Here is a 24995-nt window from a genome sequence, read left to right on the forward strand (position 1 = left end):
GCTTTACCACAGGGCGTTTCAATAACGTAGCCCTGGTTCTTACTAAAGCTGTGCGCACCTCTCCGTCTTTTCCAGGAAAAACGTCTTCAATAACCCCCATAGACCACTGAAGAGGAGGCAAATTTTCATTTTTGATTAGAACTAACATACCCTTTTTAGCCGGGAGAGAAGGGTGTTCCACTTTTGACGTGATTGTAAATCACTTAAATATTCAAATGCCATCTCTTCCAGTAAGATTGTATTTATTATCAATTAATTGTTTTCGCGTCGGTAAATCTATTTGCAATATATTTTTTGATGGAAGGATATTTAAGGGAGTTAAAGTGAGGAAATGAGCTGGCGTAAGAGGTTGGTGATCACTTGGATCGGAACTCATCCAACATAATGGTCGAGAATTGAGAAGCGCCTCAATTTGGATTAACACGGTATTTAATTCCTCGTAAGTAAGAATTTGTTCACCTATTACTCGATATAAATGCGCTTTTATAGATTTTATGTTGGACTCCCACAAACCCCCGAAGTGGGGTGCGGCTGGCGGATTGAAAGACCAATTGATATTATGCTTGTGAAGTTCGGAGTTTAATGATGCACTAAATGTTTTTGAGTTAATAAGCTGAAATATATCTTTCAGTTCTGATTTGGCACCAACGAAATTTGTTCCGCGATAATACAGAACAGACAGAAACTGGACCTCTTCGTGAAATAAAGCGCTTAAAACAATTTAAAACGTCGAAGTGGTTAAATCGGAGGCAAGCTCAATATGTATTGCCTTTGTGGAAAAACAAATCAATAAACAAATATATGCTTCTGAACTTTTTACGCCCCTAAATTTTCCCATGGTTACGCGAAAGGGACCAGCATAGTCAGTACCAGTGTGCTGAAAAGGTTTTGCCTCCATAACACGAGGAGAAGGTAAATCAGCCATAATAGGAGTAAAGGATTTAGGATTACTCCTAAAGCACCTATTGCATTTATGAATACGTTGGCGTACAATACTGCGAATGGATAAAATCCAGTATTTTTGACGAAGAATGGAATGGAGTAAATGTGGACCAGCATGTAAATGTTTCTCATGATAATAATCAATTATTAAATTTATCACGTGATCCTTTTTGGGTAAAAGCAAGGGAAATTTATGATCAAAATTCAGGTTAGCATGTGTTAAACCGTCCACTAACTCTTAAGAACCCATCATGTAAAAATTCGTAAAGTCCGATACCTTTTAGGAAACTTGTTCATTTTCAAACAATCAATTTCTTCGAAAAAATAGATTTGTTGGATAAGTTTGATTATAGTTAATTCGGCTTTGTTGAAATCTGAAAAATATATTTCACTTCTAGATGGAATAATTTTGCAGAAACGTAAAATAAATACAAATATTCTGCATAGTCTGGCCCATGAAGATATAGTGAAAGTAAATTTCGTATAGATCATTTTTACAGGAGTTTGCCACTAAGCAAGATGAAACTTTTTCTTCTGGAACATTTTGCATGGAATCTAACGTAGAACGTATGGGCCATGACTTCTTTGAGAGTAAAGCCATGAGGGACCTGTGTACCAATTACTATTATTAAGCAATGTATTTGGTAATGAACCACGAGAAACGCAATCGGCAATATTTGCCTCGGAAGGAATATGATACCACTTGGCAAAGGAAGTAAATCATGAACTTTCGTTACTCTATTTGCGACAAAAGTTTTCCATCTATGAGCTGGTCCTGTTAACCAATGAAGCACAATCATCGAGTCCGTAAAACCATATATTTCTTCGATACATAAAGAATGATGATTGGAAGATATGACAAAGGATAATAATTTTGCCAATAAATGCGCCGCACACAACTCTAACCTAGCTAAAGTTTGAACTTTAATTGGAGTAATTTTTGATTTTGAAATAAGAAGGTAATATTTATTATCATGGCAAGGCTTGATATAAATCACAGCCCATAAGCCTTTTCTGAACTATCCGCAAAACCGTAAAGAGAACAACGAATATAATTTTTGGTACCTACAAATCGAGGAATGGAAAGATTAATTAATTCTGGAAGTTGATTATAAATATTAAGCCATGTTGCAACTAATGAAGAAGGTAATGGCTCATCCCAATCTAATTTTAATAACCATAGTTCTTTCATGATCATTTTGAATTTGATGGTGATAGGCGTAATAAAACCTAAGGGATCCCAAATACGAGCAATGGTGGATAATATATGACGTTTTGTCCATTTTTGATGGAGAAGGTTGATATTAAATTTAAAACAATCTTGAATTGGATCCCATCTCAATCCTAATACTTTAACCGACGTATCAAATTCAGAAATTGTTTGTGAAAAATTAATTTGTGTTTTATGGTGTGATTCAAATTGTTTATACATTAGACGATCATTCGAAGCCCACTTCGCTAGTTCAAAACACGCGGAACGGAACAAACTCGACAATTGAACGTAAAGTTGTTTTGCGATTTCGACGGTGTCTGCACTGGTAACCACGTCGTCGATATAAATATCATTTTGAATTATATCAGTGGCTAAGGGATAATTTTTGCTCTCATCTTTAGCTAGTTGTTTAATAGTGCGTAACGCATGAAAAGGAGATGACGTAATACCAAACGTGACAGTGTTTAATTCATAAATGCCGAGGGGATCTTCCGGAGAAAATCTCCAAAGTATCCTTTGAAATCGTCTATCTTGATCACGAATTAATATATTTCTATACATCTGTTTAATATCGGCCGTTAACGCAATTTCGCCAAAACGAAAGTTAAGAAGAATTGTGATAATGTTAGACTGTAGCTTTGGCCCGGAAAATAGGTGGCATTCAGGAAGGAAATTCAGCATTCTTTGCTGATGCATCAAATACAATTCGTAACGGTGTGGATGAGCTGTCTTTAATCACGGCAAAATGTGGAATATAATACCCTTCATTGGCTGCGGAATCATTTACATGACCTAAAAATGACATGTGTTTTTTTGTAAATAATCTTGAATTACTTCTGAATATTGTTTATGGAATTCAAAAGATTTCCGAATTTTTGTTCTAAAATACAATAACGCTTATGCGCGAGTTCATATGATTTCTGAAAATTTACATTAACGTTGTCACGAAATGGTAATGCGACCACGTAATGTCCATCGAAATTCCGTACTGTGGTGGACGTATAGAACTGTTCACAATAATCGTTTTCCGACACAATCATGTCAGGTACATCTTCTAACTCAAAAAATGTTTTCAATTGTTTAGATAAGGAATCATGTTCAATCGTGCATAGATTTGTCGAACTTGAATCAGGCGATGCAACGTTTGGAAGAGATCCCATTATTACATAACCCAATTTTGTATCCAATGCGATAGGTGAATCGACGGTTTTTATGTGATTTGACATAATAATATCATTAAATACATCACAACCCAAGATTCCATTAACAGTTTGAGGAATAAAAAATTTATTATCCGCCAGTTGTAAAGATAAAAATTTATTAATGGACTCGAAGGGAATTTTAATGGTCGGTTGTGGTTTGACAATTTCATGTATTACATAGGCACATACAGACATTTGAAAGGAACAATCATTCGACATAATAATAAAATTTGCCATGCCCGTAATTTTTTGCGAAGAGTTACCTATAGAAATGACTTGAGCCTCGATCGGTGTTATCTCTAGTTGAGCGGATTTACAGAATGACTCAGTCACATAGTTGCGATCGCTTGCGGTATCAATAATGACACGTAACGGACTAGTTTTAATACCTGTTGCCAAAACATAAACAGTTGCGGTTGGCATAAGATTTATATGATGTGATAAATCTAATTCATTTACAACGCATAAAGTATTACTTTGATTGGAATCGAAACTTTTCTGTGTCGAATTTTTGGAAGGAATATCTGTTGGAACTTGTTTTGTATTGTCAACACAATTATTTGAATGTAATAAAGTATGATGTTTGGTATTGCAATACAGACATGTTTTCTTAGAATGACACGGACTGTTACGTTTATGACCCAGGCAATTCGAACAAAGATTCAGTCTCTTAATTGCCGACCATCTTTCATTGATATTTAATTCTAGAAATTGCGGGCATTTGAAAATATTATGACTTTTGTTGCATAAGTAACATTGAAACGATTTGACATTGCTGGTTATCAACGAATGAGAAATGTGGGTTTTCGAAACCTTCTCGCGCAAATCATAAATATAACTTTGACCTTTTTGCACTTTATTTATGAATTGTAATAATTCTTTATAGGAAGGATATTCGCCCTGAAAATATTTTCAAATTTTTCCTGTAAATTGGTATCTAATTTGGATAGAGCGATTGATGTTAGTAAAAAATCATACAGGTCTGAAATATTTAATTGATTTAATGCTTGTACTGCAGTGTCAAATTTCTCGATAAAGTTATGCAACTGTGATGAGTTTACAGTTTTAAAAGACATTAACTGTTTGAAATAATGAATGCCCAGATAACGTTTATTTTCGTATTTGTTTATCAATGCTTCCCATAAAATTAAATAATTATTGGCGGTAGGTAAGATAGTATTGAAAATTTTCATTACTGGGCCTTCTAAGGCGCCCATTAAATAATGAAATTTGGATATAATGTCATGAAATGATATGATGGGTTGGTAGTATGGTTCGGGTATGGGTTGGAGGTTCTTTTGTTGTAAGATCCACGGCCCCGGATTATTGGTTACTGTAGTAGCTTCTTTATGCGATATGGTAATAATGTCCGTCCAACCTTTCCTGATGCCTTGGGTCGAGCTGTTGGAATAATATTTGATCGACTGGTTTGTTGCGAGTTCTCTTCAGATTAATGGGTCCTTTCAATAAGGTATTCGCTGGAAGAGACAAACTTCTGGTTCCAATAAAAATCCACTTATAATGTTTTACACTGTATTTATTGCTTTACTTCACAGACATAATCTCCACTTAGATTATTTAAGACTACTCTAAGACATTATGGCTAGACTTTTGGCTAAGACATCACTGGTCTACATTCTTGACTAAGGCATCACTAGTTAATACAAATAATTCTGACTCTATATATTATGCATTGTACGTGTCAATTCTAGGAATGGCGTCTTCCGTGTTCATGTAAAGATCTTGGACTTTGAACAACATTGAACAATAATTCATATTTTTATTAAAAGCACGTATGATCATGCTATTACAGAACACGCCACCCCTAAAGAATATTGTTAGTCCTCTAACAATTGAAAAGAAAAAAAAAAACAAAGAAATTACAATTTATTTGGGATTCCTCCCCTCTAAAACAATTTATCGTCCTCGATAAATGAAAAATAGTAATCTATGGTACAATCGATTATAGCAAAAGAGAGAAAAATTTGAAAACTATTTGCAAAATATGAAAAAGTAAAAGTATAAAATTTTGTAATATGTCTGAAATATAATAATTAGATAACAATTCTGATGATAATATTGGTAAAAAAATTAACATCAAACCTTTTTTTTTAAAATCTAATATTGTTATAACATTTTGCTGCATATTGTGATTTTTAATAGTTCATTAAAATTATTTCAATTTAGCTTCAATAGTTTGTTTAATTTCAAAAGTAGGATTTTGATAATACAGCAAAATATTATAAACAATAATTAGTTACATTAATTAGGATATTCTTATTGGATAGAGTATGCAATCTAATACCATGTGAATTCGCATAGTTGCATAATTTGTGTGACTGCTTTAAAATGATTAGTAGACAAATGAAGTTGTGACCTAATTGATTTATATACATCAATAAAACTTCCAAAAATTTGCTAATTAATTATTTGATCCATTATCACTATCATTAATTAGTTTCAATAAAATAATAAAAACAATTTTTCTATTTGCATAAGAATATTAACAAGGTGCAAGATCTCTCTTTCTTTTCACAAATTTAATATTATAATAAATTGTTTAATTTTTTTTTTTTTTTTGATTCGAATTTATAATATGATCAAAATACTCTGTGTCAGATTCAGTTCGGTTTTGAATAGGATGTTTAAAAATGCGCGCGCGATTATTTCTAACTGAAGCTGTATGAGAATCTTGTATCAATCTTCGAAGATTTTTAAAAAAAAATAGATTGCACACTTGTTGCCATTCTTATGCATTACATCTAGATAGAAATGGAAGATAGTGATAATTCGTCTTGTAATCTAATAATTGTTTCACATACTTTTATATTAATACATTTCTGTAGGCCCTCTTGATTTTAACTTTTATTTTCAAATTTTTATTTTGAACATTCTAAATATACAATATAAAAATATTAAATTGAAATTATCATGTTTAGAATGTCAATATTAATAAAAAATTGAGTGGCCTTTCAATTTCTGAATATTTGATACAAATATATTATTATATATATTTTTTCTATATTTTGTTTCCATTTGAATTATTGATACTACTCATCAAAATTACTTTTGTTATAAGTGAATAAATAATTGAAGGTGATAGAAATTAATTTCAAAGAAATTTATTGGTTTTATTTTATCTACTTTGAACGCTCGAAATTCATAGTTATTCATAATTAATGTCAATAAAAATAAAAATACAACTACGAAAATATTAACATGTCAAATGAAACAAAATGAATTACGATAAAATTATTCAAAATCAAAATTAAAATATCAAATTAATGGAATATTAATTGAATAAAAATATGTCGCCAATTAATACTACACAAAATTTTTAAATAATAATAAAATAAAGTTTTGTAAAATACATCAAGATTCATAACATTAACGAAGTTAATACATCATAAGCAAATTTGTATTGCGTGCCTTGTTAAGGTTTGAATCCGAATGTTACGTGATATTTCTTTACTCAAATTTCAAAATAGAAATATGATAAAGCTTGTTATGCTATTAACGCAAATAATCGAAATTAGTGTGAACAATTATAAAAATTTCAATTAGGAAAAATATTATTATTTTCAATTTACGCAAATAATAGAAAACAAATTTACTCAATCGCTTACTAATTTTCAAAATAAAATTTATTATATTTGTAGAGAAAATTTAGGAAATATTTTACGTGCAATATAACGCCAACAATTGAATTGAAAAATGAAATCATTCTGTATCAATAATTCAAACATGGACTTTTTCTATTTTCCTATTTTTTTTTTCTAATTTATAATTCTTTTCTATGGGGATAGTTACATTGCTATTATTGACATTAATTTAAATTTATCCCCTTCATTTCTGTAACATTCTGTGTTGTGGGCAGTTGATTAAATTTATTATTGAAATTTGCATTTTCAAGTTCAATTATTTTCACACAAAACTTCAAAGTTCATTTTATATTATATTCAAGATTAAAATTTTATTCTTATGTAATATTTTAAAATTATTTATATACTCAACATTAATAGTTGGAATTTATTCTCATTTAATATTTAATAAAATCGATAAAATCAACGAGCGTGTTTTGGTCCTAAAATGAAAATAACGAAATAAATTTATTTGAAAGATTTTATTGACTCGTTCCCGCGGATTCATGAGTCTCTTATAAGTCATCAAAATTACGTCAAATATATTTAAGATCTCGCGGTTTTCACTAACCTTACGAGTCTCCATTCGGGTTTTTCCTACCCTTATTAATTATTTATTTGTCAGATACCTATTGTTTCTTTTGAACAATTTAATATTAGGCTATCTGAAATGAAGGATTGGCACTATCGCCTGAAAAGTGGCTCAATGGCTACACTAAATCCTTTAGGCATTTCGCCTTTATACTGGCATTTAAAGCCGCATTAAAAATCGCGACGTAATGAAAAGATCAACAGATGTAAATTTACTCTTGATAGGATACTCAAAGTCATTAACTAGAGTCACTAACTTTTCAATATTACTTTCTGAGTCTTTTATATTATTACTTGATGACTTTGTTATTAATCTTTACAATTATTTTACTTTGAAATATTTCTGTTATGAAATTCGGACCTGGCAATGCTCGTAATTGTTTTTATTAAAAAATGCTTAGTTAACAATATTAGCTTGAACTTAACCTTGATGGTTACGTGAAGTCAACAAAATAATAGTGGTGTGAACAATAATCGAACTGCCCGCTGTTACAAAAATGTTACCCAAGTACAACCAAAATCCTAATACTTAAAAAAAATCAAATTGACAAAATATTATTATTTATATTCTAATTGACAAATAAAATTTTAAAAAAAATTGACGACTATGATGTTCTGGTCTGGAAATGTTGAAAGATTGGTTTTTCTTACTTGGGGAGTGAGCCTCAGTCAAGAAGTCTGCGTCGATCTGCCTGCGTAGTTCTGTCTGCGTAGTTTATCTCGGTAATGCTGCCACCTTTGGTGCCTTTAGTTCCTCGTGCTAGTCCTGGTCTTGCTGCTTGCTGGATACTCCGTTTTAGTTTAATTACTCTGCAGCCTCTGGTTGCGAAGAAAACCGGATCCAGATTTCACCAAGCACAATTCACAAAACTAACACTTCACTACAAGGAAATCCCACCGCTGCCACCATGAAATGATATGATGGGTTGGTAGTATGGTTCGGGTATGGGTTGGAGGTTCTTTTGTTGTAAGATCCACGGCACCGGATTATTGGTTACTGTAGTAGCTTCTTTATGCGATATGGTAATAATGTCCGTCCAACCTTTCCTGATGCCTTGGGTCGAGCTGTTGGAATAATATTTGATCGACTGGTTTGTTGCGAGTTCTCTTCAGATTAATGGGTCCTTTCAATAAGGTATTCGCTGGAAGAGACAAACTTCTGGTTCCAATAAAAATCCACTTATAATGTTTTACACTGTATTTATTGCTTTACTTCACAGACATAATCTCCACTTAGATTATTTAAGACTACTCTAAGACATTATGGCTAGACTTTTGGCTAAGACATCACTGGTCTACATTCTTGACTAAGGCATCACTAGTTAATACAAATAATTCTGACTCTATATATTATGCATTGTACGTGTCAATTCTAGGAATGGCGTCTTCCGTGTTCATGTAAAGATCTTGGACTTTGAACAACATTGAACAATAATTCATATTTTTATTAAAAGCACGTATGATCATGCTATTACAGAACAGTCAATCTCGGGATTCTCATGTATAAGGGTTTTGAATGTTTCGTAAAATAGCGGCCATTTTTTGAAATCACCCGCAAATTTGGGTATTTCAATTGTTGGGAGACGGGATTTGGAAATAAATTTATATGGGGAATCTTCACTTTTTGTCAAAGAGGAAGTATTGTTTACATCAGAAATAGTTTTTTCAATGTATTTTATCTCCGCGTATAATTGTTCCACGGATAGAAGGGCAGCATAATCCGGTACGAAACTGGGATTTTCCAACGAGTTTAATTTATTAATTTCGTCGGTAAGTTTTATAAATTGTTCTCGAACGTTATCTAACATTATCAGGTTTGTACAGAATTGTTTCTTGCTTGACGCATCTTCCACATCTCTGCTCAAGTCATACGTCTTCTGTATAATGGAAAAATACATTTCTCGTTTGGAAATTAGACGTGCGACTTCAGCACTGGCAGATGCACTCTTGGGCGGCATTTTTAGGATTATAAGAAACTTGGAAATATAATCTTACCTCGATATCCGTTAAATGCAAATATATCATGCAAACTCTCAATCTTAATTGAGATCCGGCTCGAAGGACCAAAATGTGGTGTGGCCTTGATTCGATCAGTAGACCACACGGATGGCTGGTAATCGTGGACTGTATATGGAAACTAAAAACGTTCTTCTTCTATGATAATAACAAACTAAAAAATGACCTCACTTTGGTCAATAAAAGGAAACTCAACAAAACTTCTAAACTCGACTGACTCGGAAGGAAACTCGAAAATGAACCAAAGAAAGAAAGCCAGCTGTAAGCGTACTGATAACGCACTGGAATCGAATTGAATACGGAACTAGATAGAACCCGAACTGAAAATGCACTGGAAGCGAAGTGAACTGGAAATCAACTCGAATGGAATGAACCACGTGTCGGAAGTCATAGGTCAAAGTTTTGGAAGGAAAGAGACAGGTAGTCTGGATTAGAAAGGAACAAATCGGTTGGCATATTGTAACCCCGAGATGGCGACTATATTATTATTATCGACGCATGTAATAGTCAGTGGCGTCACCAAATTTATTAAATAATAATTTCCACAAACGTTTCGAGACTAGGTTTGTCTCATCATCAGTGTGTTATAATTAAAAAAAAATTTAAAATATGGAAATCTAAATTAGCATTTTGTGTTTTTCATTACAAGTCGTTCACTGCTCGCTGCTCTTTTAATACCAACGGTCTTCGGTGTTTCTCTCCCACTTGAAAACTACTTGAAATTGTAATGTCACGCAATCAGATAGGAAGAAAGGATTAGGGTCCAGTTGAAAAATAGATGTCGTTAGGAGAAAAAATATTCTATGATGAGATGGTTTGTTTATAAGATTTGTTATACATTGTTATAATTAAAAATGTATGTACATCTATATATAAGCTACAAAGTATTAATGAGATTCAGATATGTATCATGTAATATATTGGTATCTGTCCGTAAATTTACTGTGTTACTTGTATGGGCTATTAACATCGATTCTGCAATACTTCTTTTAAATAAATCTTGTTCATAATATAAAATGTGCGGATTATTGAAATCGAAACTATGGCTGTTAGAGATCTCATTAATACTTTGTAGCTTATATATAGATGTACATACATTTTTAATTATAACAATGTATAACAAATCTTATAAACAAACCATCTCATCATAGAATATTTTTTCTAATGGTAGCATTTGCTCCAGGATGCGACAAACCATGTAGGCTATTGAATATAGCACGGCGAAATCTTCTTGGTATCACCGGCCGAATGATTGGTTGAGATACATCGCACAATAACGATGTTCCCAATTCTTCAATAAAAAATGGTCAGAATGTAATAACAATTGTGCCACGTCTATATCCTTATGTTGTTCATCTGCAATCGCCTTAAAATCTAGATCACATTTGTTAACTATCTCTATACGGGATAAAGCATCTGCTACCACGTTATCTTGACCCGATACATGTCTGATGTCAGTCGAAAATTGACTAACAAAATCAAGGTAGCGAAACTGTCTCGGCGTACACTGGCTATCTTTCTTTTTAAACGCGTAAGTGATAGGTTTATGATCAGTATATATCACAAATTCTCTTCCCTCTATCATATGTCTAAAAAATTCTACAGCGTCGTAAATTGCAAGGAGTTCACTGTTGTAAGTCGAATATTTTCTTTCTGTTGCATTCAATTTTCTCGAGAAAAAAGCTAATGGCCCCATGCACCATAAATTCGTTGCTGCAACACCGCTCCTATAGTGTGGTCGGAAGCATCACAAGCTATAGCTAGAGGAGCGTTTAAACGCGGGTGCATCAATAACGTTGCTTCTGCTAAATTTTTTTACACTTTTCAAACGCTTTCTCCATATTTGAATCCCAATTCAATTCAGCATTTTTCTTCACATTACCACACAACTTGTTGGTTAACGGCACTTGTGTTTCTGCGGCTTTCGAAATGAAGCGTCGGTAAAAATTTAATATACCTAAAAATTGACGTAACTGTTGTACCGTCTTAGGCCTTTCGTAATTTTGTATAGCTAGTATCTTGTCTGCTAAAGGTTTAGTTCCGTTGGCTGAGACTTCATATCCTAAAAACTTTACTTTTGGATGTCCGAAGACACATTTTGCTGGATTGACTACAACACCGAATTCTTGCAACTTCTTGAATACACTATGTAAATGTTGCATATGCTGTTCGTGCGATTCCGATGCAACCAATATATCATCGATGTATGCATAACAGAAGTCCAAACCTCGCAAAATTTCATCCATGAACCGCTGAAAAGTTTGCGCTGCATTGCGTAAGCCAAACGTCATAAACGGAAATTCGAATAGCCCGAAAGGCGTAGTGATTGCAGTTTTTGCAAGGTCTTCCTGAGCTACAGGGATTTGATTGTAAGCTTTTACTAAATCAATAGTAGAAAATATCACCTTACCACATAATGCTTGCGCAAAATCATGGATATGGCGAACTGGGTACCTATCCGGTTGAGTCCGCGCATTTAACCTGCGATAGTCTCCACAAGGTCGCCACCCAGAACCTTTTCGTACCATATGTAAAGGCGAAGACCAACAGCTCTTGGACGGTCGTGCTGTCCCTGCTTTAATCATTGCTTCGAACTCATATTTAGCAACTTATCTGGTGCAAGGCGACGTGGTTTATGTGCTATGGGTGGTCCTGATGTAGTTTCGATATGATGTTGAGAAACAAGTTTGCACACTCCTAATGCAGTCTGCCGTGTTAGGTCTGGATATTCCTCTAAAATTTTATCATGTGAATACAATGTGGCTGTCATCATTTTAATAGAAGGTATTATTCTATTTTTCGATTGAAGTTGTTCCGTTGAATCTGCAGAGGTTTCAACTAATATACGTTTTTTAACATCAATCGCGAGATTGAAATAAGCAAGTAAATCTACACCAATAATAGGACGCGACACCTCTGCTATCACGAAATTCCATGATAAGATTTTGCTAAGTCCAAAATCTAACTTTAAAGATAACATACCGTATGTAGCTATTGGTGTTCCATTTGCTGCTGAAATCTCAAATGAACATTTCTTACGGGGACATCTCACTAAACTGCGCGGGTACACACATACATCGGATCCAGTGTCTATCAGAAAACTCACATTTGTCTCCTTATCTGTGATGAAAATGCGGCGTGAGTTATTTGGGCGTTTGTCACTAGTCGCCATTAGTGAACGCCCGTATCGTTTCCCGACTTAAAATTACATGGCGATATACACCTTCTCGCATGACTTCCGTAGCGTCTATGAAACCAACATAAGTTATCTTGTCGTCTTCTAAACGACACTTTCTTCTTTTGAAACATTTGGATCTTATCCAAACGCTTTGAAGCAGCTTCTATATCTTGACGCATTTGACGCAGATCAGCATTCTTTGTTTCAATCTCAGAGGTTTGTGAATCTGAAATCACAGCTACACGTTGCTGTGAATGGTTAATAAATAAGCGGTCAGCTAGTTCACCTTCCTCTTGTATTGACTGTGTTCCAGAAGCAACCTCCAAAAATGGTTGAATTTCCACTGGAAGTCTGGATAACCATATTGCTTTAACTGCGTTATCGGTTATTTAAGTCCCGACTAAAGTCCTCAAATGACGTAGGTATTGAGATGGCGTCCTATCACCCAAGTCTACATCCGTCATAAACAACTGCAACTTTGACTTCTCCGAAGTGCCTAATCTTGAAATTAACGTAGCCTTTAATGTAGAATAAGGCTTCTCTTCAGGCTCATTGATTATCAAATCTCGCACTTTGGTTGAATGTCTAATATCCAATCTGGTAACCAATAATCCATATTTCTCCTTCTCATCGTGGATATTGGAAGATGCGAATGCCTTCTCCACCAAAGCAAACCAAAGTTGCAAGTCATTTGGTATAAATTCCGGAATGTGCAGTTTGTGGCAGCTAAAATGTCCGTGTTGGCGCGGCATAATATCAAACGACAGGGGTCACCACTATCGGAAATCAAATAAATTGCCGATTATAAAATATTTATTCTTTAATACCGTGATAAATTTCATAAATTTATCTGAACAAAATTTTACATTCTCAAAACAAATGATTCAACCAAAACTCAATGTCAATTATTATTTTTCTCTCGCTTACTAAAATTGACGCGACCTGCCAATCTCCCACACTTTATTTATCCATACGCTTCGGTCTTCATCGAGTCCGTCATTCAGTGGAAAAACTGAAAGATTTTATATAATGTAGGAGGAAAATAATATAAAGTTATAGAACTCATATATAAATACTTACAGGAAATTAATTATACAAAAATACACTACACTATTACACTGTGATAAACCAAGCTATTAATAACTGGAACATTGAAACTAATTATTTTTGACAATTTTTGGTTACATTCTAGTGGGTACAGATTAACTAACGTCTAAATACTGAATGAATTGTGTTTACAAATTTTGCGAAAGTGTAAAAATACTGGTAAACATATGTTTTTAGTAAAATAATACAATAATAAAATGCACGCTTCATTCAGATATGGTGGTGTTTTGAAAAATGGTCAAGGATTATTTTATAGTCATTGCAAAGCGAATTGTTGTCCGTTCTTTTATTCATGGCCGCCTCATTGTGTAAAGATATTAGGCATACCTCGCTAAATCTTTTTTTAAATAAATTGTTTTCGAAATGTAGGATCGCGGAATTGGAAAAATTTATGTTATGATTGAGTTGATTAATGTGATCGGTTAGTTGTGTTTTATACTGGTTATTATTTTTAGAGTTGTTTTTATGTAGTGATGTTCTTTTGTGCAAGTTCTGACTGGTCTCACCTATGTAAACGCAAAAACAATCTAGGCAATTAAGTTTTTAAACTAAATTACCTAGGATTCTTGGGTTAAATTTCGACTTCAATTTTATATAAAGAGTTGAAAGGGTGTTTTCGGAAGTACAAACCATTCTAATATTATTTTTATTGAAAAGCTTTCTCCACAGGTAATGTAATTCTTTAATGAAAGGTAAACTTATAGTTCCGACGTAGTTTTCATGGTTTCGATTTTCAATTGAATTATTGTGACGGTTTTTGATATGTAGGATTCTATTTTTAACTTCCCGAAGGAAAAGTTTATGTTTTCATAAAAAAATTCGATTCGCTAATTTTATGTTTTCTCGACGTTTCAGGCCATTCTGAATCGAATGAGACCAAATTTGGAAAAAGTATATGTGTGTATGTGTGTGAGAGTGTGTGTGTGTGCGTGTGCACCAACAGATTTTTTGCCGTAAATTGCCGTTTTCTCAAAAAACGGCTGGACCGATTTCAAAAATTTAAAAGCCATTCGATGTATCTCGATGAGGCCTATTGTTTGTCATTGTTATTGTTTTGTGCGACGATCGGCCAAGCCGTTTCTTCGTAAATAGCAGAGAAATGAAAAGTTTTTCGTCCACGTTTTAGCCCGCAATTCTGAATCGATTTTGAAAATTCAAAAATCGTTCGAAAGATATTGGTTGGTAATCGACCTGATTAGTTTTTGGTAGAGATCGGCGGGGCCGTTTTCTTGTAATAAAGTTTAAAAAAAAAATTTCGACGATTTTTATGATTATTTTTTTGACGGTAGATACCATAGTCTTCTAGATCATACTAAAATATTACGGCCCTACGACAACTGGTTCAGCTTTAAAAATTCGTCAAAGTTTGCAAAAATTGGTATCGTTTTTTTGGCATTTGTCAAAATTAGAGCTTTGATCGACGTTTTCTCAAAAACGCCTGAACCGATTTTAGAAATTTAAAAGCCATTTGATGTATTTTGGTGAGGACTATTGTTTGTCAGTTTTGTGTGACGATCTGCCAAGCCGTTCCTTTGCAATTTGAAAAAAAGTGTTAAACGTTTCGTCCACATTTAAGCTTATCCTACCGAACCGATTTTAAAAAATCAAAAACTGTTCGAAAGATATTAGTTGGGAATGGTACTGATTAGTTTTAGGTGAAAATCTACCGAGCCGTTTTCTTGTAATTAACTGTTGAAAAAAAAATTAAGCCGATTTTTATGGATTTTTTTTAGCGATATATATCATGGTCTTATAGAACTTACTGAACTATTACGGCCTTACGACAAATAGTTTAATTTTAAAAATTCATCAAAATTTGAGAAAATGAGTAGTTTTTCTGACATTTGTTAAAATTAAAATTAGACTATTTACTTGGTATAATGATAGAGTACTTGGTCTTGAACATAATAAACCACTAAAGTCCTGGAAACTGGTTCAATTATGAAAATTATTGATTTTTGAAAATTTGCTTTTAGAAAATACTCCGAGTCAAAGTGTTCGTTCGTTTTCAATTATTTGTGATAAATCCACTCGGAATACTTTTATTCAGTCATAAATTAATTTATTTTTTATTGATTAAGTCGATTATTTAAACATATCGGGAAGTTCATGTAACTTGCCTCAAGGCTAAATACCAAACCACCTAGTTTGTTATTGATTGGATGAGGTGTTGTGGATAGGCGTTGTTGGTTAGAATTTGTGAAATGAGAGAGGGATTCTCTCTTAAAAATTTACTGTGTGATAATAATAATGCGTGGTCTATTAAGTTTATGATTGTGCCTATTTTAATAGAGAGGGGGTGGTAAGAATGGTAATTGAGATAACGGCCTGAGTATGTAAACCAACTAACTCTGGACGTTACCTTAATTATTTTTCTTATCATCCACTCAAAATGAAAATAGGTACTATAATAAATCTAACTAACCACGCAATACTTCTATCGGACAAAACATTTTGGGACAACAACATCAATTTAATTATGAAAATTCTAACAGATAACTCCTATCCCTTAAAACTTATAAACTCCGTAACCAGTAACAGACGAACATACCTTTTGAATAAAATGAACAATTCTACAGTACAAAACGATTAACCTGACTCAGAAACTCTTTCTGGTGTGATATGTTTGCCATACATTAAAGAATTGTATGTTTCTTGGAAAAAACTTTTTTATAAATCTGGACTCCGACTTGTAAACAATTTTAGTACAACGACTAGTACTATTTTTACCAAAAGTAAAACCTTATTATTACTAATATCGAACGACTTAGAAGTCTCGCCTATCAAATTAGTTGTCTAGATTGTAATTTAATTTACATAGGAGAAATAAGCCAGAACTTAATTAAACGTTTACAACAACATAAAAATAATTTAAAAAATCCGAAGCAATTTAAAACTATGATAGTAGAGCATATTTATACTTTAAAACACAATATGGACTTTTCTAACCCGACTGTACTACAATTCGAACAAAATTTATTCAAACGTAGAATTATAGAAGGATCTTTTTTAACTATTTACAGCAATAAAACAATAAATAAACGGAATGAACTTAACGCGCTGTGCGACACAAATCTCTTTTATTAACTTTCCGAAGGAGAAGTTTATGTTTTCATCAAAAATTCCGATTTGCTAATTTTATGTTTTCTCGACGTTTCAAGCCATTCTGAATCGAATGAGACCAAATTTGGTATGTGTGAACAGATTTTTTGCCGTAAATCGAAGCTTTCTCAAAAACGGTTGGACCGATTTCAAAAATTTAAAAGCCATTCGATGTATTTCGACGAGGACAAGTATTTCTGAGTTTTGTGTGACGATCAGTCGAGCCGTTTCTTTGTAAATCGCAAAAAAGTGACAAAATTTTCGTTCACGTTTTAGCCCGCAATTCTTAATCGATTTTGAAAATTCAAAAACCGTTCTAAAGATATTGTTTGGGAATCGTGCTGATTAGTTTTTGGTGGAGATCGGCCGGGCGGTTTTTTGTAATAAAGTTTTTTCAAAAAAAAATTCGACGATTTTTGTGATTATTTTTTTGACGGTAGATACCATAGTCTTCTAGATTATACTAAAATATTACGGCCCTACGACAACTCGTTTAGCTTTAAAAATTCATCAAAAATTTGCAAAAATTAGTACCGTTTTTTGGCATTTGTCAAAATTAGACCTTTGAAACGACGTTTTTTCAAAAACGCCTAAACCGATTTCAGAAATTTAAAAATTCAATGAGGGCTATCGTTTGGTGAGACGATCTGCCAAACCGTTTCTATGTAATTTGAAAAAAAGTGTTAAACTTTTCGTCCACATTTAAGCTCAAACTACCGAATTGATTTTAAAAAATCAAAAACTGTTCGAAAGATATTAGTTGGGAATGATACTGATTAGTTTTAGTGAAAATCTACCGAGCCGTTTTCTTGTAATTAACTATTGAAAAAAAATTTAAGCCGATTTTTATGGAACTTTTTTCGGCGATATATATCATGGTTTTATAGAACTTACTGAAATATTACGGCCTCGCACTATAAAGGTCTCGCACTCCGCAAGGTTTATAGCTAAGAAAATTAGTGGTGCATGGCATTGTGCCTTAATGCAAAGTACTGGAACTTCACGCACCGTAATCAAAAATTCGAGTAATGAAAATAATCAACAATTGTTTTAAATAATTTCAAATAGATTATCTTCTTCTTCTGTATATATATATATATATATATATATATATATAAATAAGTCGGGTTTTCCTTCCTGACGAAATAACTCCAGAACGCACGAACCGATTTCGATAATGTTGCATTCGTTGGAAAGGTCTCGGGCTCCGCAAGGTTTATAGCGAAGGGTGTGATACTATGAAACCACCCCGACGGGTGTGATATCATGAGAACGCGATGTCGTGGGGTGTTAACCATATGCTTATGTGAAGAATGTTTAATATTAATAATTATAATCTACGCTTTGTAGTACCACAAAGACTATATTTTATTGAAATAAATAGACATTATAAAATAATGTTATATGTATTAATATATTCCAATTCAAAATCACAATTTTACAAAAATAACAATATTGTTACAAATGACTACAAATATGTGTGTATGTGTATGTATATATATATATATATATATATATATATATATATATCTTATATATAAAATTTTTCTGTAACAATGTAAGTTTCATTAATCCTCCTAAACTATAATTCGGATTTTCATGAATCTTCCTGAAGTTTGTTCGGTATATTTTCTAGAATGTTTTGATTCATAGAAATATAGTTAGATTGTAGAAATAAATGGAAAAATTTACAAAAAACCGCTCATCATTGTTTGACCTTTAAAATATTTAAGGCGTGGTTTGATATTGTGACAATTGCGGGGTTGAAGCCCCCCTTCTTGGGGTATGCAATGGCTGCCAAATACTATATTTAGCCTTGCAACCCCATTACGAAGGAGTTACTTCAACACTCCAATCGCCCGCTAAAGTACCTGTAATTACCTGTGGGGGTTAGTAGCTACTATACGAATGAAACCAAGATTACTTTAATAACTAAATCTGTTTAATAGTCAATAAGACATCGCATATGTATTTGTGGAACTTGACTGTACTTGCATACAGTCAATGTTCCCTAACTAATACTTCTTATTCTTACATCTTATGCCTATATAAACGTACGCGTATATGGGGGAGAGAATAGCTATAGCTTATAATTTACATAATCTGACCTTTAAGCTGGACCTGTCTTGTTGCACAACACACACACAACTAACACTAACGTATCCCAAGGCGTTCGCCTATGGGATACGTCTCCGTTGGCTCTAACTTTTTAATTGCCAGGATCTCCGGAGCGTCTCTCTGATGGACCCCAAGAATCAATAGATAGTTAGGGGTAGGGTTGGTGTACCCTGGGGTTGACGACCATCAGGCGACAATAATTATCAATACGACGATAATTATGATTATCGTCACAATATTAAAAACAAATGACAACTGTCATTTGCCAAACATTTCTATACACTTATAGGCGAAGGCAATATTAAAATATAATAAATTCATGATTAAAAATAAAGAAAATGTAATGTCTACATTATTATTGTCGAAAAGCAGCTGAGATGTGCCATAATTAAAATAATATAAGATGCAAATAATATAACATGCGTCTGACAGTCTGCGCATGCGACTGACGCGCACGCCGAATCGTGTTCTCAACGTACGCGTGTTTGCTTTTGCTTGCAATAATTTTGTTTGCGCACTTTGCGAACAGATTCGCCGTACGAATTCGTGCAAAGGAGACGAGGCATAAGTGATTGCGCTCAAAAATATTCAATTTGCGGTCGTTTTGCCTTACTATACTAAGTCACAATACAAAAAAAAATTACTTATTCAAAAAATTATTTAGAAGTTTCATTGTATCAAAAATTCATATGGTTGGCATTTTGTACGGAATGTTTACTCAATGGAGCGCTTTGGGTCTGAACTTTTTTTTTACTGTTTTCCAATTCGTTTGGAATTTTGGAATTAGGCTCATCTTACTCTCAAGTTCAAAAGTGAAAACAATTTAGACTCCTTAGCACTACCCGGGGGATGCCATTTCTTTTCAGTGGTGTAATAACGTTGGGTGTGAATAAAAGAACTAATTATAAGAAAAAATGTTTAATAATGTTTTTCAAAAAGCAAATACTTTTCAAGTTACTGGCTACTGAAAATTTGTTTTTTTTTAGCGTTTTTCATCGTTTTTTGCTAATATCTTCAAAAATATACATTTTAACGAAAATTATGTAATGAACAAAATTATATCAATAAAAATCCTAATAAATCGCTATTTTACAGTGTTCTAAGAACAATATTAAGTTAATTATGAAAATGGATTTTTATAATTCTCCAAATAAGCTTTAAAAGAAGTACTTCTGCGTGTAAAATGAGTGAGCTATCATGCAATTAAAAGACGCATACAATTTTTTTATTTTCATTTAAATCAAATAGTTTATGAGTGCCATTTCCACCAAAATTAAAAATAATCGTTTTCCATTTAGAATTTACTTGGTTTGAGAGATTTTGATGGATTCTAGAAAATACCATAACATTAGTACAAACGATTTTCAAAAAACTCATGATTTCATAAAAAAAATCCATTAAAAAAAAACAATTTCTCATTATAATATCTCTGAAAGAATACGTATAAAAGTATATATATGAAAATTCAAGGTATTTTTCAGACTAATTATTGCTTTTTTTTTTTTTTTTTGTTACACAAATATAATGATAGAGTTCTAATTGTTTAAAGAGTGCGCGGCTGTCCAACCGAAGTGTCTTTCGAGCCCTTTACCCCTTCGCCGTTTCAAAATAAAAGAAGTTACGGTAAAATTTATGATAGAAAAAGTTGTAGCTTATTTAATAACCTTTAAAATATTATATTACAAGTTATGATAAAATCAGAATTATAAGAGTTATAATCCAATTATTGCGGGGGGTGGTGACGAAATGCAAATTGTTTTCACTTCTGAACTTAAGATTAAGATTAATTAGGGCATACGCTTTTTTTCTATCCATTTACTACAATAATTTTGTTGATAGTGGGTTGAATAGAGCACATGTGAACAAAATTTGACAAATTAATTCACTTCAAATATGAACTTAAGTAATAATGTATATTGAATTATTAGTGTGAAAAATGTAATTTAGATATTAAAATACTAAAAGCCAGTTAAAATATGGTACGAAATTATAAAAATTGTAGGCAACATTATTGAAGCAATTATTTTGAGTAGAAAAATCCAGGTGATATTGTACCTTGATCGCGCATGCTATAACTTAACTTCCCGTAGGGCAAGTTATAGTAATTGCAAAAAAATCGAAAATGAAAATTTTTGCATTTCTCGACGTTTCAAAGGTTTCTGAATATTTTGGCATACCTTAGAAAAAATGGATGTATGTGTGTGTGTGTGTGTATGTGTATGTGTGTGTATGTATGTGCGGATACAAATTTTCGTCGACGATTTCGGGAACACCGATCAACCGATTTGAATAATTCAAAAAACATTCGATTCGTATTGATAAGGAGACGTGTTGATTAGTTTTTGGCGAAGGCAGGTCTAGCCGTTCCGAAAATACGGAGCAAAAAGTGCCAAAAACGGTAACTCAGTTTTTAAGAGAACAGAGCGTCCGATTTTAATAATTCAGAAAACATTTTACTTGTATTGACAAGCTGAAGAACCGATCAAATTTTCATAAAGGCAGGTCTAGCGGTTTCGGAAAGCTAATGAAAAAAGTAAAAAAAAATGCCATATGGCGGTCAAAAATGATTATTAGACATATGCACATCAAATTATCAGATATTTTTTAGAGATTTTAACAATAAGTATAAATTTGGTTTACATTCCTATGTACATTCAAAATATGTCAAAATAAAGAAAAAAAAAAATTTTGAAAAAAAAAATTTAAAAAAAAAAAAATTAAATTTTTTTTTTTCAAAAAAGAGTAATTTTTCGTCCAATTTATAATTTCTCAAAAATCTTATTTTTTCGAAGTAAATTTTTTTCAAAAATTTTAATTGTTTTTAAAAAAATAATAATTTTTGGTACGGGAAGTTTGAGCAATTTGCCTTAAGGCACGATGCCTTAATTGGCTTAAGACAGAATTCCACTTACAGCTAGTTTTTTCTGAATTTGTTATACTTTTTAAAAGATTTCAATTTTCAACACGTGTAAATATGCTATGACAATAAATACATCACAAAGGCAGACGATGATTTTTGTGTGATAAATTTGGAAAATCAATGTTTTAGCCGTGAATAAACAAAAAGTCATTCATTTAAACATCCACATCTACAGGTATGTCTAAAATTATTGTATAACCCTTAAATTCAATAAAATAAATTGAGCTATTGGAAATAAATTTGTTCTATAAATCGCAGTGTATAATTATTAATATATAATTTTATGGAACATATTTTAATATTTGTTAAAGGGATAATTAAAGTGTTAATTGTGGGAATTGAGAATAATCATTTTATTTGAAACAGTACTATATTTAACATCACTCATATATTGGTGTAAATAGTAACTCGAAAAACAATAATGATTATTTTTAACTGAACGGTATAAATATTAGTATAGAATATTAAAAAAACGTAGAGGTGGGTGCAGGACAACGTATGTCGGGTCATCTAGTATATATATATATATATATATATATATATATATGCATACGAGATGTGTTCAAAAAGTACCCGGAAGTACTAATAATTAAATTTCGCGGGTCTGGAGTGTCTGATTGTCAAAATTTTTTTTTATTGTGTTGGTATACATGCCCCTAAAGTATGATGAAATTTTCAGCTATATTCACTGTTTACTTTGTCTGTGGTAGTCGCTAAGGTTCGACGTGTTTTTCTGAGCTCGGCGATTTTTACAATGGAAGAATTGAAAAGTCAAAGAATTTGTATTAAATTTTGCGTAAAAAATGAAATAAAGTGTTGCAAAGTGCAAAAATTCACCAGATATGGCTCCGTGTGACTTTTTCCTATTCCCAAAGTTGAAGAGACCCATGAAAGGACGGCGGTTTTCCTCGATTGAAGAAAATCGCTGAGAGTGCTCAAGGACATATCAAAAAGTGAATATCAAGGGTGCTTCGAAAATTGGAAAAAACGCTGGCATAAGTCTATTATATCTGGGGGGGACTACTTTGAAGGGGACCACATTAATGTAGACGAATAAATAAATATTTTTTTGAAAAAAACGAAAATTCCGGGTACTTTTTGAACAGACCTCGTATATGTATGTACATGTGTATATATATGTGTTCACATATATGTGTATATGTATGTGTGCATGTGTTTGTATATATATGTATGTGTATGTGTATACATATTACTGTTATATATTACTATAATTGTTATTTTGCGTATATATACATATATACTTTATGTTATAATTTTTGATATAATAACTTGTTCCATAACTAATATCGTTTCATAGTTAATATTTATACTATTTCTTAATAAATTTCTCTTCATCACATATTTTTTCATTTTTATATTGTCTATCGTTGTTTTATTATGTTTCTATATTTTTATTTTCATCCACATATTATGTTTAACCGTTGATTATGGATTGTTTCCACATGCCATATTTTTTCTATGTTCCTACTGCGCATGATCGCTGAGAAAATCTTCGTAATATGAAACCATTAAAATTCTCTCTATCCCGTTCTCTCATCCAATGGCGATACAGTTTCCACTTTTTTCCGCAAACACGTACGCACACATTTTACTCTCGTACACACGTAATACATACTCCAAGTTGACAACATGTTCGTTTGGATAAGCTTTTTATATAAAATATATTATTTATTTTAATTTTACATTTTTTTTAAATTTTATCATAACTCGACGTTTTATCAATTTTTTGTCTCATATTTATTTTTTCGTGCAATTTCGTGTGTTTTTGTGTTTTTTTCAAATTTATTTGTATGGTGAGTTTCTTTGCATTTGTTTATTTTATGGTTGTTTTTCATATATACTTTTCATATATTCTTTCACAATATATATTGTTTCAAAACTAATTTATTAAATTGGTTAGATTTATGTTTTTTTACATGTTTTTATTTATTTTTGTCTATAATTATGTATTTTTATATTGTTTTCAATTGTAACCCTGAAATTTAATATAGCACTGAAGATGGATCAAATAAAGCCGAAACGTATGTTCTCTGAATAAAAACATTTTCCTCAATAAAACGGTTTTAATTACTTGATGGATGCCAAGAAACAATTTTATCATATTATTTCCCCATCTGAAGAAAAACCTCTCGCTTTAATATGTATATATAGGTATCAGGATATAGTTATGCACTACACAAAGTATTATAAACATTACACTTGTAATTAAAAAAAAGTGCGCGTAAGGATCACACGCAATTGAACTAAAACTTATTGGCTACTGTACAAAGTAGCAAATTTAAGTTAAGTAAAAATAAATACATTATATAACAATTTTGAATAATGTTTATTAGTAATATGATAACACTCGTGATGCACACATTTATTAGTGTCGACCATTATAACACATACATTATTATAATTTATATATTTATGATAGCATTAAATATATGTATATATATATATATATATATATAATATATATATATATATTATAATTTTCTCTTATATTTATAGTTTCTATACCAATCCACATTTTTATAATTAATAGTTATATTAATTTTTACTGTTTTTAAATCCACTGATGATGACATCACACACGTAACACATTTTCCAAACTGACAACATGTTCGTTTGGAATAAGCTTTTTTATAATAAAATATATCATTTATTTTTAATTTTACAATTTTTTTTAATTTTCATACTCGAAGTTTTATCAATTTTTATTTCATATTTATTTTTTCGTTGCAATTTTGTGTGTTTTTGTGTTATATTTCAAAGTTTATTTGTATGCATGAAGATGGGTCAAATCAAGACCCGAAAACGTATGTTTCTAAATAAAAACTTTTCATTTAAAACTGTTTTTTAATTACTGGATGGATGCCCAAGAAACAATTTATTATTATATATATATATATATATATATATATATATATATATATATATATAATATTGAGAAACAATA

General features: G+C 31.9%; 2 protein-coding genes across 2 annotated transcripts; both read right to left on the minus strand.

Moving 5' to 3' along the window:
* Positions 1 to 12186: 12186 nt before the first annotated feature.
* LOC113380504 lies at positions 12187 to 12777 on the minus strand. The gene has a single exon (XM_026619718.1). The coding sequence runs from the start codon at positions 12775 to 12777 to the stop codon at positions 12187 to 12189; it is 591 nt and encodes a 196-aa protein (XP_026475503.1).
* Positions 12777 to 13535, minus strand: LOC113380506. Its single transcript, XM_026619719.1, has 2 exons — positions 13229 to 13535; positions 12777 to 13156 (listed from the first exon to the last, which is right to left on the minus strand). The coding sequence occupies exons 1-2, from the start codon at positions 13533 to 13535 to the stop codon at positions 12777 to 12779; spliced, it is 687 nt and encodes a 228-aa protein (XP_026475504.1).
* Between the last annotated feature and the right edge of the window lie 11460 nt (positions 13536 to 24995).

Source organism: Ctenocephalides felis, unplaced genomic scaffold (genome assembly GCF_003426905.1).
Source record: "Ctenocephalides felis isolate EL2017-DRISC unplaced genomic scaffold, ASM342690v1 CF-g0.4_SCAFFOLD_02188, whole genome shotgun sequence".
NCBI lineage: Eukaryota > Metazoa > Arthropoda > Insecta > Siphonaptera > Pulicidae > Ctenocephalides > Ctenocephalides felis.